Genomic DNA, 16518 nt, shown 5'->3' on the forward strand with positions numbered 1-16518 from the left:
CTAATTTTTTCACATCATCATTTATGGGACCATTATTGTTGCCATGTCAACATTCGCATGAAAAAATATGAAAATTTATATTAACTCAAGACTTACATTACATACCACACTAGTTTACCCAGCATGTAACATTTGCATTTTATAGAGTTTTACCTTTATCGCATAATATCATGTAAATATTGACATAACAGAAATAAAGTCTACACAGATATTAATATAACAAAGATATCAAGTTTCTATATAAAAAATAACTCAATTAAACATAACTAAATACTACTACTTTGAGGTAAAATTGGGTGCAAATGAAGAATATAAAATTATTTGAGAAATTTGAAAAAGTACAAACGTTTTTAAGTATTTTAATAAAGAAAAAACATATATTACTCTTTCCTACTAAGCGTGGCTTATTGATGCAATTCTATGCAATTCTCTCCGACTATAATATATAACCTTAAATTTTTAAGGGGTACATCTAATCTAAAATCAATTTATAATAAGTGAAAAGACTTTTATTATATATAAATTTACAAAATATCTCTCATTTAACCAATGTGATAAATGGAAAAAAAAAAAAACCAATGTGATAAATGGAGAAACTCTTATTATATTTAAGTTTTCAAAATACCTCTAATTTAACTTATGTGAATTTTTTTTATCATTTTAATACTCTCCTTTATGCGTTTGGAGATACCATGTTGAATTTTAAAACGTGCATTTAACCTAATACCAATTGAAAATATATAAATGAAAATATCTTTGCTATATTTAATTCTCATACTCCTAATTTAATTGATATACATTCTTTAAAATTTTGATATAAATTTTTTTTTACGGCTACGATATATTCAATGAGAAGAAAAACATCCGTGCTCTATGGTAAAAAATACCCTTTGTTGATCAAATAAAGAAATAATATGATATGAGACAGGAATAAGAACACAATAAGTGAGTTTCACTAATGAGATAAAGTAATTTCAGTTAACTGACTAAAGTAATTTACAATGTTGTTGAAAAGCTACATTGATATAATCAATTATATATCCTTAAGGTTGACGACCTTACAACATCGTATATAAAGAAGCACCTTCCTCTATTTTGTATTATGGACATGAAAGTTACCAATGTCGTACTATGCACCGTATGGGCAGAGACTGAAGCCAAAACCTTCTTCCCTCTGCTTCCATACTGTTACCGCTGGTTTGGTTCCCGAATGAGTGTGGATGAGAGAGAACTTCGTCCTCCTACCCCAAAATTCTACATTTCCTAATAAAGCTGTTTGAGAAATTTACATGTCTATTCCAAAGGCTTCGTACCTCCGGAGACCCAATCTCAAGCCATGGCTTTGCAGGGCCAGTGAAATGCAAAACAGCAGCAGCCTCCAATATCTCTCCGTGAGCAGACGGGGATCGATAGCCTAACCCAGCCACATGCCATAAAGGATCAATAGGATGCACATGACCCTCAAAAGCAAGTAAGGCTGGTGGAAGCACACCCGGTTGCCATAGCGTCAACCCAGAATTGAGACTCTGTAAAATGATAAAATATAGGATCGCAGCAACAAAAAGGAATTAATTTTATAACTAAGATCATTATGAAGCAATGAAAGCAAAAAAAAAAAAAGTAAAAATAGATTTTCAATTTTCATTAGCTAGCGCCAGGAGACTCACAGCTACATTTAAATATGGGGTTTGTCAAGGATACAAATGTTCTGCAATTAAACTAATACACATAAAACTAAGACTCCAAGAGTATCATGTGCCTTGTACCACGCACTATGAAAAATGTCCTATGCTTTCTAGGGAACATTTCATGGCACATTGCCAAGCAGCAGGTCTCAAAATGGATAAGTAAATATCATTACACATTGAAGCTTGTAAATACCAAAACTAAACAATACCTACAGTTTCCTTTCACTTAATTTTACGCTTTTAGTAGTTCCACAATCAAATGAACACCAATAGAAACTAATACGTTTCCTTATCCACATCATTAGGTGATGGTTGCAAATTAAATGGACATTAAAGCAAACATTATTTGCCAAAATAGCAGAATCAGTTGCAGACAATTTACTTACAAGTTTCAACCATTTATGATAAGATGTTGTGATGTTGGTCCTCCTCCATGCTTCAAGATCGAAGATATTCATTCCAGAAAGCCATGCACAACGATCTTGATCAAGGTTGGATGAAATTATTGGTTGTGAGAAATTCAAGTAGTCCTTGTATTTCCTTCCTGGACAACAGTTGTCTCCACACCATGAGTCAACAACTGCACCAACAACTTTCCCACTGAGATCCAATGTCCACAGAGATGATATGTCATGTTGCACCACAACATCATCATCCAAGAATACTATCTTGTTGAGATCTGGAAACAGCTGTGTAACCCATGAAATTTAGAACATATCAATGCCCACTGAAATTTAAGGTTCAAAATAACACTTATCAGAAAATTCAATGCAAACTTTAGAGTAATTACTTCAGGGATATAAATGCGAAGATGATTCATAAGGGAGAGGCAGCTAGGGCTTAAAGCCTCCAAACAACTTTTATGCTCTCCTTCATATTCAAAGTCCTCTTCTTCCAGATTGTTGTAGTAATGACTCCAAATCAAGCGATGAATTTCCAACATCTGCTTAACTCCGACATTCACCTCCTGAGACCAATCATATTGATGTAATCCCTTGACTTCCACTGCTGCTGATTCGACAGAGTTTATTGCAAACCATGCATGCATCGGGGTGTAAGTTTTCTTGTCTGTTACTATGTGAAACACCAATTTTTCAGGATTTGCTGCATTTTCAACTGTAGAAGAGATAACAACAGAGGCAGCCAGGACATTATCGGTCAGAAGCACAACGTGGTAAAAGGATGTGTCAGCGAGACGAGAAACATGTTCAGGTGAAGGTAAACGAGAGCGGGCTATTGCATTTACAGCATACTCTTCTGCCAGTTTCAGGCAAAGGCAATGCAGGCTCTTCGGGACACCACGTGAAGCTAAATACCAGTACATTAACTCACGCTTCTTGGCTGACTGGACCTTCTGCTCCATACCTAATAGCTGGAAATGAAAAATGAAAATACTTCGATTTATTAGAGGACTAGCCCTTCATATGATACAGCTGATATAAGTATTGTAAATTACATTTAAACAAATGACTCAAAATATATAATTTATCAATGACATCAATTCCCTCATTTCAGTTCTTTCCACTCATTGTAACCATAAGCACTCATTTCATACATCTGCATAAGCACATAAAATCTGTGAACACATCCACAGATACAGTTTAGTTAGTAACATCAAACCAGAAAGCAATATTGATAAGATAAAATAAATGCTTATTGCTTGTCCAAAAAATCATGAACACTTGGGCATCTCCATCATGATTCAGAGGAATAAAAGGAGAAATTGCAGTCACTACTGTTTCTAACAAATTGATATTTCAGAAGAAAAAGTAAAATGCCAAAGCACAAGAGACAATTCTTCCTTTCAGAATATACCCTCAAGCGAGAACCTCATCCATGTTCCTTTGCCATGTTACAACAGTCTTAGATAGTTAGTTTGTGCAGCAAACCTGTGACTTCCTGTTGGAAAGAAAAATCCAACTTTGAGCTCACTGAAGCATAAGAACACAGCTCATATATACCTTGGAGACCACTTAAAGACCAATTGATGCCAATGGCTCAACTCAGGTAGTCTGATCTGGCACTCTTAGCAAGATAGTGAATAGTGCAGAAGAGTGGATGTGATACTCTCAGTGCAGTGGATAGTACGGAAGTGGGGTTACACAAGGGAGAGGGACGATGGTGTTGAATGCTCAGAGATCAAACATGGAAGGAGAGATAGTTAATGTTCACATACAAGCGTTATCCCACATGAATACATGATGGAAATAACAAAAGACTAAACGGCTTGACATATAAATACATGCCCATCACTTGACAACTTAAAATTTTGGGCAAGCATAGTGCTCTATCCAGTATATATCAAGGGAATACTCCCAGAAGGTTTTCTCCCCAAAAATTTGGGACTGCTAATATTTGTCAAAAACAATTGAAAATAAATGACAAGGAGAAGATGTAGGAGCTGAAGAATGTTTTCTAAGTTTTTAGAATATTAAATTTTTTGTGTTTTTTTCTCTTAAGTGAAGATTTTCTTATATATGATTTCATCATTTATTATTTTCCATCTTTTAAGATAAGAGAAAGTGGAACACACTAAGGGCAACTTTAGTATGTAATTTGAGGAAAATAAAGTCAAAATAATGTAAAACATAGTCAAATCCAGACAAACACATAAAATTTTCAATGTTAATAACTTCAGATCAAACTAGATAATCTACAAAGCAACCTCAAGATATTATGTCAATGATACAATGAGGTTCTGTGACTTTACCCTTGCATACTGGTACCTACTTTATGCGCATGTCACTGAAGGCACCTGGAAGAAAGCTAAGATTATACAAGACCTTCAGCCAGTGTTAAGTTTTCTCCCTATATTAATATTGTTGTCTATAGTTGTACAAAAAAAAAAAATATTATTGTCTATAAGCTTCTCAAGGATGCAATTTGTGTCCACTCAACAACTTAACACAGAGAAGTAGGTATAACAGAAGCCACTAAATTTAACTCAAGAATATGTAAATTTAAGGGTAAAACAGTTAAGAGACAGAAAAAAGTCAAAGCATGAAACAAAAATATGTCTAGCTGCATGTCACCATATAAAAAATTTCACTCTCTTCTTACTGAATATAAATGCAGGTGTTCATAGAAGGTATGCTTTTTTTATTATTCTCTCTTCTACATGCTTGTTAGACACCAATAATCAAAATTCCCTGGTAATTCATGAGTAAAAACACAAACAATTAATGGTATAATAGAAACTTAAAAAGAAATTGGCATACTGGTAAACACATTCACTCAAATCCTTAATAATATTAGCCCATGCAGGAAAGTAAAATAAGCTGAGACAATATCTCAAACTAATAGAAAGATTCAAGGAAAATTGTATGCAATCATCTTTGATGCATTGCCAGCAACAAATAGGATCAAGCAAGTTTGCAGCTATTTCAGAACTCCAAGACACAAGTACATGGACCAAAAATATAAATGCGGCTTGCTTGAAAGGTCATCCACTTTCAGGTCAAACACCTTAGAACATGTGGTCGTATAACCTTTCTCATGTTGACAAAAGTCAACAGAGGCAACTAAACAGCCACAGCAAGCATAAGAAATTGTTAGAATAAAACAATCTGATGCCATGGAAGAAGTTAATCTAATGTAAGTTTTTATAATGGTAAATTTAGACACTGTTGACTAATACCAAAAAGAAAAGTTTCATCATCAGTACCCTTTAGAAACCTTTTAAACCCAACATGAACTCAGCCATTTGGCACAATGGAAAATCCAACTTGCTGGTTGAAATAATACGAAAAGGCTTCCAAATAATACAAACTTTCTAGTATTGAAATATACTTGTCAATTTCTAACAAGCTAGCAAGATACACATGAACTTTACAGATACAGAGAATCTTAGAACAAATCAAACTGCTAACGAAAAGCAAGTATGTTTATGCACAAGAAATCAGAACCATCAAAAGCAGTAGTAATTGACATTAAATTTTATATATATATATATGGTTAGTTTGCAATATTATGTTCCATATATAACATAACCAAAAAGATAACCATATATAACCCCCCAAAGCAATTTTATATTCATTAACTATGAAATAGAATGCAATATTCATGTTGAAAAGGTTACTTAACACCCTTAGATCAGAGAAATCTATAAACATTACTTCAAGAATAAAAAATAGTCTGTAGTTATTTTTATACAAATCCATAATTGAGTGTAGTAAATTGCTGGTTTAAATTAGAGAAGAGGAAAAGCTGGTAGTAGTATCAAAAGGATCCTCAACCATGTGCATCCATTCTATGATTCGGTATATATTGCCAGCTTGCGTAGGAAATGAAACAGCAGCATCAGGTGCAACACATTGGGCTAAAGAAGCTAGAGAAGAGTTGTTAGGAGAAACTATGTATCTAGTTCATATGTAGAAGTCAGTCAATATGCAGGTTTTAAAGAGAAAAAGATGATTTGGTAGTACTACTGTACTGGGAATAAGACACAATAATTATCTATATTCAAACAATTAGGTATTGCTGACAAACTATTTACAGAAAGTTGTTTCAATCTTCATTATTTGTCTATATTGATTTTGTCGCATCAAGTTCTTGCCTTGATCTTTGCCCGAAAATAACAACATTTATATCTTGAAACTGATCCACAGGAACTCCAAATAGCTCTCCAAAAGAAAAACAAAAATAAAAACAAAACAAGGACAAAGATATGAAACATAAAACACTAAAAACCAAAAGCAATTTGCTTAAATAGCATTGGCTACTAGTGGACAAAATGCAACATCATCATTCAGTTTTTACCAATTTGGTGTTTTTTAAGGTTCAAATGAGATGGTCCTCACATGGCCCTAATCAAAATAACATTGATGATAAATTCATGGAAAAGATGCTTTAGCTACTTTCATACTTCATCAACACTCAAATATGAAATGGCTAATGCATGTCTGAAATTTATTTCACCATATCAGCAAAAATTCTGCCAAATGAATGAGAAATAATATTTGGTGAAACTCCAAAATGTTATCTGATCTTCAATGACAAAAGACATCTTAATGTTTGAACAAACACCCAAAAAAGACATAGGTCAAGATAAAATCGCCTAAAACATCCGAAATCCAAACCAAGCACAACCCTCCATCTTTAAGCACACCCAATACTCTCTTTCAAGTTTCATCCATTTTAAGTCACAATGCCTACACCATATCTACTAACAAAATGATATCAGATATTAACTTAAAGAGAACCACTGATTTGGTCTCACATTATAGTGGTGGTTTCTTTCACTTTTCTAAAGGAGTAGAACTAATAATTCTGATTGCCTACATTTTCCATTTTTCATTCCCCTTTCTCTTGAAGAAAGCTAATACTTCCTCTTCCTTTCTCTATTTTCATTTAAACTGTGATATTTACTACTAAAGTCACATAAGACTTAACCACGTAGTGAGTGATTATAGTCTATATTCGGTAACGTAAGAATCTTAAAAATTCCTCACACATTTTTCACAGGTAGAGAGTGAAAAGGCCTTAAATAAAAAGTAGGGGGTGAAATAAACCTAGCTTTGATTCATTAAATTAAAAATAAAAAAATAAAATCAGGCCAATGAAAATTCAAATTACTGCGTAGAATGTTTGAGTTACATACATCTTTATACAACATAAATGAATTATCATTTCAAACCATTTGGGTTGGCAGAATTGGACCACAGTTTCTTTAGAAAAAAACAATTATCCCATCATCAGTGAAGGACACAAGTTGATACTACTGACTAAAAGCGCAGAAAAGTAAATGCAAGTAATAGTAAAAGGTATCGTATAAAGACAAGGATAAAAATGGAGCGAAAGTAATGTACCATTGCCTTTGTCTTGAAAGCAAAGGCCTTGATGTCTTGTTGTTTTGAAGTCATCTCCTTCACAAGCTGGTCGAATGAGTCCAGTGAACCCTCTATTCCCCCTTCAACACCGTTGCCATCTTTCAACTCCATTAGTGCCCTTGTCAGTTCTTCTCTGAGTTTCTTTACGGTACATGCATGATCATGACAAAAAAAAACCATGCAACCCAATTAGATATGGTCAACTAGACAAGTCTTTCAAAGCGTTGATTTCACCAAACCGTGTTGACGTATACGATGACTAAAGGTGATGACAATGTGTTATGTCAGCAGTGAGATGTTGTCAGGAATTTTTTTGACTACTTCCACGCTAAGTTGGACAGTTGTTGGTAGGTTACATTGAGAACGTAGTGGAAGCATCAAAAAGAGCATTGACAGCAGAAACATTGTCGTACAAGTGGACTACATAATATGATGGTAGGACAACTGGCCACGTGTCGAAGAAAGCAACTAATGGAATGCGCTTATCCTGATCGAAATGCCATCCCCATTATAGATTTTCCAAAATATATCTAAAATCCAATGAGAGGCCCTAGATTTAAAAAGGCTGCAGAGTAGATATATTATCTTCTTTTCTAGTATCTTTTGGTTTGAGTGCCCGGGATACATAGAAATTCGGTTGAAATATGCCTTAAAATAAATTTAACAGATAGAGACTATACCCCCACCATTTGCACATTTGTTTACACCCTTTTTAATATATTTTCATTTCGGATGATAACAGATATATATTTCTCAATGTCCCCACTGTCTCATGCTTTACGATGTGCAATGTGGGCACAGAAGGCGTACAAGAAGAAGAAAAACTTTAAAATAATGAACAGATGACCTGATTTTTCTTAGACTCGAAAGTTGAAAACTTTTGGACAATAGTACCATAATTCAAACACTTTTCATTTCTTTTTCTTACACCAGACCATGATACTCTCTTACATAAGAAAGAAAGATTATTTACCGTATCCACACTCAGTTAAGCAAGTTAAATGAATAATTGAATACCCTTTCAAGAACAGAAAATAAATAAATAAAAAGATGAATTTAATTTCTTTTTAAAATGAAAATTGGGTAATTTTTGAAATTGCAAAGTGGGTAGTGAGCAACTTGTATGCACACCGAAATAAGAAGGCGAGGTAACGTGTCAGGATCAAATTGACAGATATCTGCCAGGATTTTGCAAACGAAATGAATGTCATTTGAATTTTATCCCAAAACTGAACGGAATTAAAACCTGAGTTTGGTTGGGAAAGGCAACCCGACAGAAAGGAATCTAAAAAGGAAAAAATAATAAAAAAAAAAAAGAAAAAAGTCGATCCGTATTATCCCAGACAACGACAACAAAATGTTCCCCAATAGCGGAAGCCACAAAGCCCACCCAATTACAATCTTGCCCCCACCCCCCATACTACACGTGGCAATCTAGTACGACAAGTTGCTGGTGCAGCCTAGCATGACTGTTTATTTTCTTTTCTGTATTATTATTATTTGTCAAAAATAAAAATATTATCCGGAAAATAAAAATCCATTTAGTAAACAAATAAAAGTTTTATAATTTATATATTAATACTAACCTGAGATGTGTCACCCCCACTGAAAAGCCTCCAACCTATACAATCTGCAAATGCCATTAAAATCAAGCTGAGTCACAATAAAAACATAGCCCAGGCAGTGTGAATAAATGTACGCAGCTCAATTGGTCCCTTTTTCATAAACTAACAAATTCATTTTAAAAGTCATAAAATACAGTACGAATTGAAACAAATGTATAACACCATAGCAGGGCTTCCGTCAAAAAATAAAGAACTTTTTTTTGTTCCAAATACAAACCAAAAATAGTAAGATTCAGTTAAAACGAATTGGAGCGAGCAAAAAATAGGCAATTACCGATAGGGGAAGAACAAGACGAAGAAGAAGCAGATTCAAGAACCAAGAAGGCAATTCTAACGAAAAGGAAAGGCAAAACGATCCCCAAAACCAACACCACCGGCAACACTGTCCGGCTCGATAGCCGTCCACGCGCCGCCGCAGCCCCCGTAAGTGCCACCGTCGCTCCCTTGCCTCCTCCTCCACCTCCACCTCCAGTCGAGTTCGATATTGTAACCCTCTTTATCCCTGTTGTTGATATGTAGAACTTCATTATTTTCCTTCACTTTCCGTCACTTTTCTCCCCTTTGACCTCACTTCCATTTAACCAAACAAGATCCACTCGATCATTGCCGAAGATTGGCATTGGAATCTCGAGAAGAAGGAAGATTTTAGTTAAAACTTTTACGAAGGGAAACCCCAATAGAAAAAAAGATCAAAATTTGATCAAGGAACAAAAAAGAAGGATTGGCCGCATCATTTATACCAATCTGGTAGTACTAACTAGTGAAAAAGTCACGAGCTGATTCCTGTATTGTTAGGCTTCGAAAACCAAAAAAGATTTTGAATAATATTAAAACTTTTTTGGATTTTCGAAAGAGCAAAAAAATTAAAATTAAAAAAAAAAAAAGGATTAAGAAGCAAAAAGCCAAAACTGAAGCCGCGTTCAAAGCCGCGGGAAATACTACTGATAGATTGCAATTATAATTAGTACAGACAACAGAGTGGTGTGAGTATGACTGTGAACCATTTTCATGGGAGTTTTTCAGTATGGGGCTCCGTTCTAGGGTTGAATTACGAATATGGCCTTCACTTTTTACCTATTCTCACCGACAGACCGAGAATCAGGGACAGGGGTAGAGTATGGTGTCCTCCTTTTGCGATTTAAACGGGTGATGAGGTTACCGTGAGGGCAACCTCACAATTTTGTTATGCACCTCCAGCATGATTTTTTGCTTTTTTTTTTTTTTTTTAATTTTGCTAAAGGAAGGAAGGAAGGAAGGTACGGTAAGATGTTAGTCAACACAGTGACGGTATGAACAAACAGACTTCTGATTTTTTAAAAAAAAAAGATTGAGATTTTGTTGATAATAGATTTGACTATAAAGTTACTTGATTAGAATGTTAATCTAATTTCCCATTACATTATTAAATATATGCACACTGGTTTTCAAATGCTTCCACATACCAAGGGCTTGTACAAGGAAATAAACGACTTTTTTTTTTTAACACATATCAGACTAGAATAGTTAAAAAGAGAGGGTAAAATTTTTTAATGATATAGTATATTAAAGACATAATATTTTAAAAGATTTTTGAATTATTTAAAAAAAATTTAAATAAATATTTATTTTTTACATTCAATTAAATTTTTATATTTTTATTTTAAATTAAATATATTTTTATAATTAACAATTGATTAACTGTCACTAATGAAAATCATATTTTTCATTTTATATCATTTTACAACACTTAATAAATGTCTATTTAAATATATATACACGTTATGAGAAAAATTCTTATTTTTTATATTATCTTAATTAATGATTTTGAAAATAAATTTTTTATAATATATATATATATATATACACATTCAAAGAAAGTTCGTAAACTAAAATTATAATAAGACGTGTGCTTGTTTGAAAAACTCTTGATAACAAAACGGCATTAGTCATTAGTCAATGCAATGAAAAGCATGATCAAATTGACTATAGAATAGAGTATTTTCTTTTGGGATCTGATTGTATTGACTATAAAACTCATAGTTTTTTAAAAAGCTAAAATAATAACTAATAAATTATTTCGTGCACTGAAAACTTATAAATGAATCCAATCAACGGGTACTTATATACATTGACTAAGATTAATTAAAATATTATTTATTTTGCAGATCTTCTTTGCCATGAAATTTGATGTTTACATTATATTGAACAGTCCTTTGGGTTTTTTTATATAAACTATGGGCTTACACGTTTTTGCTGTTCATTTATATGAATGACAATCGTTACAAACTATTAATCTTTTACTGTCAAAAGGAACTATATTTTTATGCAATTTCATTTGTCAATTCATTTGAATTTGGCATACTTTTGCTATAAATGTATATTTCTTAATAAAGGGTTCTCTTTATTACTTTTATCTTTAACTTAATTATAATTAACCTATGTAATGTTAATTGCAACGACCTTCAAGACAAAGTCATGGTTGGTGCCCTTGCTTATTATACTTGTTAGTATTGGTTTTATATTTATTTGGTTAATGACTTGTCTTCAGCTTATGTGTGCTCCTTGCCCTTATGACAACAAGTTTATCACGAAAGAAAAGTTTAAGTACCAAGGAGAAGCTACCATCTCGGCCTCACCATTGAACCCGTGACACTGACACTGCATTTATTAACTTTAAATTAGCAACAAAATATTTCCAACATCTTGCGGGCATAAGTCATAACATCACCCAACCTGTCTGTATAGAAAATGCAGCCTGCCTTAGTTTCACACTTCATAAATCAATCTTTTCCTTTTACATTCCAACTTATCATTTAATTCGGAGCACTTGTCTTCTTCTCTTTATTATTATTTAAAAAGGTGTTGCCATTTTTTCCCCCACACCATCTGCTGAAGTGCTTTAGTAGACAATTAGCAAGGCCAGCCATGTTTCGCCATGTGCCCATGTTGTTGATAAACTTGGGGAGTTAATTTTGCACTGAGTCATTATTTCTTCGCTAATTAATAAGGCTAAAAGTATAATGTCTTTGTGTAGATTTGTTTTCAATAAGGTTAGGCATTTTGCTTTTGACTAATTTTGTACGCTTGAGGAAGTAAAAACCAGGCAACGTTTTAAGCCTAAAGCTTTTTACTAGGGAAAGAGATTTCAAAGTCAGAAGACACAATGGGGCCTTGGAAAAATGGTGCACTCAAATGAATTCACACAAGCATAGAAAAACAAGAATTCCATGAGCCAAGGGTCCTACTACAAGTTCATAAGAGCAGCCGCAAGTGAGCCCTGCAAAGGCCAAAGGTCGTGGTCCCTTTAACCCCACTCTCGAATCATGCATTTTTTTGCAGTCAACAATCCATTAAAAACGATGAACATTGGATAAAAGAAGGAGATATTCAAAACCTACATTTCATAGCTTATGCCAAAAATTAAACAACGTATAGTTCATGTGGTTAGGCAGTACTTAATGATGGGCTTTTTGTCTAATATTATTGGTTTTTTTTAACTTTCTTTCACTAAAATATTGATTTCAAAGATGATTTCTTTTAGGGAATGATTAGGTCATCCTGTCTTTCATTACAAAAGCACTAATTAAAGCAAAAGGATGAATCTTCGCGTTACTTTAGCGGCCAAGGTCAAAAGGCACCACTACATTTGGAAACTATAACTTCACGATTAAGAAATCATAAAATATATTTTTTCTATTTTATTTTAACATTTTTATCTTACTTATTAATACATTCAATTAATGCAGTGATAATTATTTTTTTAACATATATCCAACTCCAACATCTTAAATTACAATTCAAAAATTTACGTATGAAATTATAACTCTATTTCTAAAAATAAATCTAACACTGTATATATAATTAATGGAGCAAAAATAGCATTGCCTAAAAGATTAAGAGTAAGGATCAAATGTTGAGCACTCAAACATAATAAGGTGGCTATAAAGCAATTTGAGATTTAACCTAAATTTTGCATGGATTTGTTTTATCTCATGATTTGCAAGATAAGTTTCAAGATGAGACATGTTATTAATTGAGTAATGATTTTATAAGTTTATAGAAGTTCTTTTGAATAAAATAATAAAATAATTCAAACTTTGACATCGTAATTATTTTATATATATATATTTTTAAAAAAGTTAATATTTAAGATTCAAATTCTTTCTCTCATTTTAAATTATCTTGTAAAAAAAAATCCCAAAAAATTAGAGCAAATATGCATTAAGATCTTGTAATTATACCGACATACCAATTAGCTCAATTAGTAAGATCATTTGTCTTGACATAAGTGATCTTAGATTCCAAATTTAATGACGACTTGTCTTGAACGCTATCTGCTACAAAAGTAAATTCTCAATATTATATTTTAACTTCGTTATAAAGCAATCTATATATCTTGAATTTTATAAGGCAAATAAAAAATATATCATAATAATATTTATCTTATGCATTTAAGTATTTAACTCAATTATATAATTCGTATATTTTAACTTTTAATTCCTTCACTTTCAAAAATTATATCTTATTAGAAAAAAAAACATTTATCTTTATCTTTTATCTTCAATATATATATATATATATATATTTATTTATTTATTTGTGACCTTTCAAGCTTGAGTTGAAAATTGAAAGAAAAATGTAAAAAATTAACAAAATGTTTAATGGTCTATCATAATCTTGGAAGCAACAAATGAAAAGTACAAACGATGTATCAAAGTCAAGGCTGAATTAATTGCAGCAAATCTTAAGGGTCGGGTATTCCTGGACGGTTTATGGCTTTAATATTGGAAAAAAAATAAGATGGACATAAAATTAACTCGAAATTTTATGCCTAAGATTTGTAGAAATAAGTTGTTGAATTTAATGATTAATTTTTGAAAATGTTAATTTTTTACATAAAATTATTAAAATAAAGTAAAATAAAATTAATTTTACAGTTATATAAACTTGATTTTGCTAAGTAAATAAATAAAACAAGAAAGCAAGAAAGGAAAAGATGTGATGGCATTGGAAAGAGGAGGATGTGGGCGTGATGTGGGGGTGCCTACAAAAGTAAGCTCGTTTTTCGTCTTTGTACTAATTTGTGGGCTCAAACACTGGCCTGATAACATGCAATCCTGCAGTATGGGGCCATTTTCCCTTCCGGATTGTTGGGTAATTCACACACTTGTCACAAAATCTAAGCTTCTTAAAGTCGCATCACATGACCAAATTACTTTTATTTTTTTGGTGTATGTCTGCTCAAACTTAAATGCAGATTTTCTGCTTTGAATGAATATTGTGACTGATTGTTACTTCAATAATTTGTTGACTTGGGAGTAGAATGGGTTCAATAATTCGAATGCTATATTAGCACATATTCAGTGAAACCGATTATAGTTTTAAAGAAATTATAAATTACAATTTTATTCATATTTGCCGACAAACAAATACTTTTGCAAATTCACTTGTCAAATTTAGAATTGATAGAGTCAAGATGTGTTTTTCGCATGGTGATATGAGGCGGCGAATTTGGATGAGTTAGTATTTTTTTCTTATGGTGCTTGTTAAATATTTGTTTTGGTTTTATATGAAATTCAAACATGATTATCTCTAAGATGACTCGATTATTTATCACTTCCTAATATATGAATTGAGAAAAAAATATTTATTAAAAATATATTCATGAGAAAATTCAATGGTTTATTTAATATTTTAGCCTTTAGTGAATAAAGAAAGGCACTTATACATGTCACAACCCCTGGATTAAAGGCACATGAGGAGGACCAGGGGCAAGGACGGCCCAATAAGTTTAAAGATTTAAAATAAAATATTTAAATGAGATTTTTTTTAATTGAAATTAAAAAAATATTAAAATTTTATTTTTCTAATTTTTTTGAGATGCAAAATTTTTAATTAAACTTTTATAATCAAGTTTTTCTAATATTTTTTTTTCAATTGATAATATAACCAATTCATTTAATCTTTCTTGAAATATTATTGATCTTAAATAAGATTTTATTAATTTTAGTTTTGAAAAACTTCTTTCTCCTTAAACAACACTTATTGAAATTATTAACATTATTCTAAAAGAAATATATACATTTAGAAAAAAATCGAATCTTCTTATATAATTAAGTATGTCAATTGGACTATTTTTTTTCTGTATAATTTTTTTAAAAATTTTTAATTCTAAAAATAAAGCGAAACCATTAATGTCAGAATAGTTGTTATATTTTAAGGAACATTCAATATTAAGGTAATATTTTTTCAAATGAGGCTCACAGCTTTATGAAGATAATAAAAGAACAAGTTTGTTGTGTATTTTTTAAAGAAAAATTGAAATTAAAGAAAGAAAAAGTAAATGAGAAATGAAGATTTCAAAAGTAGTTATTATACATTGAAAAAAATAATTGGTTTTATATATAGAAAAAAAATAGCTGTTAGAAATCATTAAATGCGTTGATTGGAAATAAGAAAAATAAATGAGAAAAAAATAGTTGTTGGAGATGATTAAATATATATAACTGTTAGTTTATTGAAAATGAGAGAATATAGTTGAGAATTAATAACAATCTAGAAATAAGAGAATAATAAAAAATTAAGATTTATTAGGCACATAATTAAAAAAGTGAAAGAACAAATAATTTTATTAATTATTAATTATTTTTATATTTTTTTAATTTTTATATATTTTTAATATAATTAATTATATTATAATTATTATAAAATTATAAATTTTCTCAAAAATTGAGACCCCTCAAATTGGGGCCTAAAGCCCTTGCTAGGCAAGTTAGTACGTGTTGAACATGTGGTGTTATTTTATATTGTTATGGTACAAAAAGAGATTAGTGTTTTCAATAAATAAACTCATTATGAACTTGATGCAAGAAAGAAAAAAAGAGTGAACTTAGGCACATACAAATTCGGACTAAACCTTTAGAAAATGCCAGATGCTCCCCCTACGGATGCGTGAAAATATTCTTGTTGGCTTAACAAATTTTGCTTCATGGAATACGAAGAGGGGCAGTTTAAGTAAGAGTGATTGAAAGACGTCCACATGGCCTTCTCTTCACAGGGAATGCAACTGGCTCATCGACTGTTTGGAACTGGCTGCCAAAGCCTGGAGGGGCCTCATGATTGTCACTCAAATCGTTACTGCCTCCTCTGCTAGTATCATATTTTTGACCGCATAGATACAGATGGACAATGCAATATATTACCAATGGATATAAATATATATATATATATATATCAAGTTTATTCATGATATCACTTTGTGTTGAAGGTAAAAAATGTCTGAGTTTAAATTAGAATGCTGAATTAGTATATCAGATTGTTTCAATTAGTAGGCTGAGTAAGAATATAAAACCCATAGTGGTGGACCTCAGAAATTTTAATAAAATGATTGGATAATTT

At 31.7% G+C, this 16518-nt stretch overlaps 1 protein-coding gene across 1 annotated transcript; it reads right to left on the bottom strand.

Moving 5' to 3' along the window:
- Nucleotides 1-1093: 1093 nt before the first annotated feature.
- On the bottom strand, nt 1094-10245 carry GAUT15 (galacturonosyltransferase 15). Its single transcript, XM_018128971.2, has 6 exons — nt 9416-10245; nt 9103-9146; nt 7496-7657; nt 2479-3060; nt 2075-2377; nt 1094-1526 (listed from the first exon to the last, which is right to left on the bottom strand). The coding sequence occupies exons 1-6, from the start codon at nt 9666-9668 to the stop codon at nt 1242-1244; spliced, it is 1629 nt and encodes a 542-aa protein (XP_017984460.2). The 5' UTR covers nt 9669-10245; the 3' UTR covers nt 1094-1241.
- Nucleotides 10246-16518: the final 6273 nt, after the last annotated feature.

This window comes from Theobroma cacao, chromosome 1 (assembly GCF_053813885.1).
Source record: "Theobroma cacao isolate CCN51 chromosome 1, ASM5381388v1, whole genome shotgun sequence".
Lineage (NCBI taxonomy): Eukaryota > Viridiplantae > Streptophyta > Magnoliopsida > Malvales > Malvaceae > Theobroma > Theobroma cacao.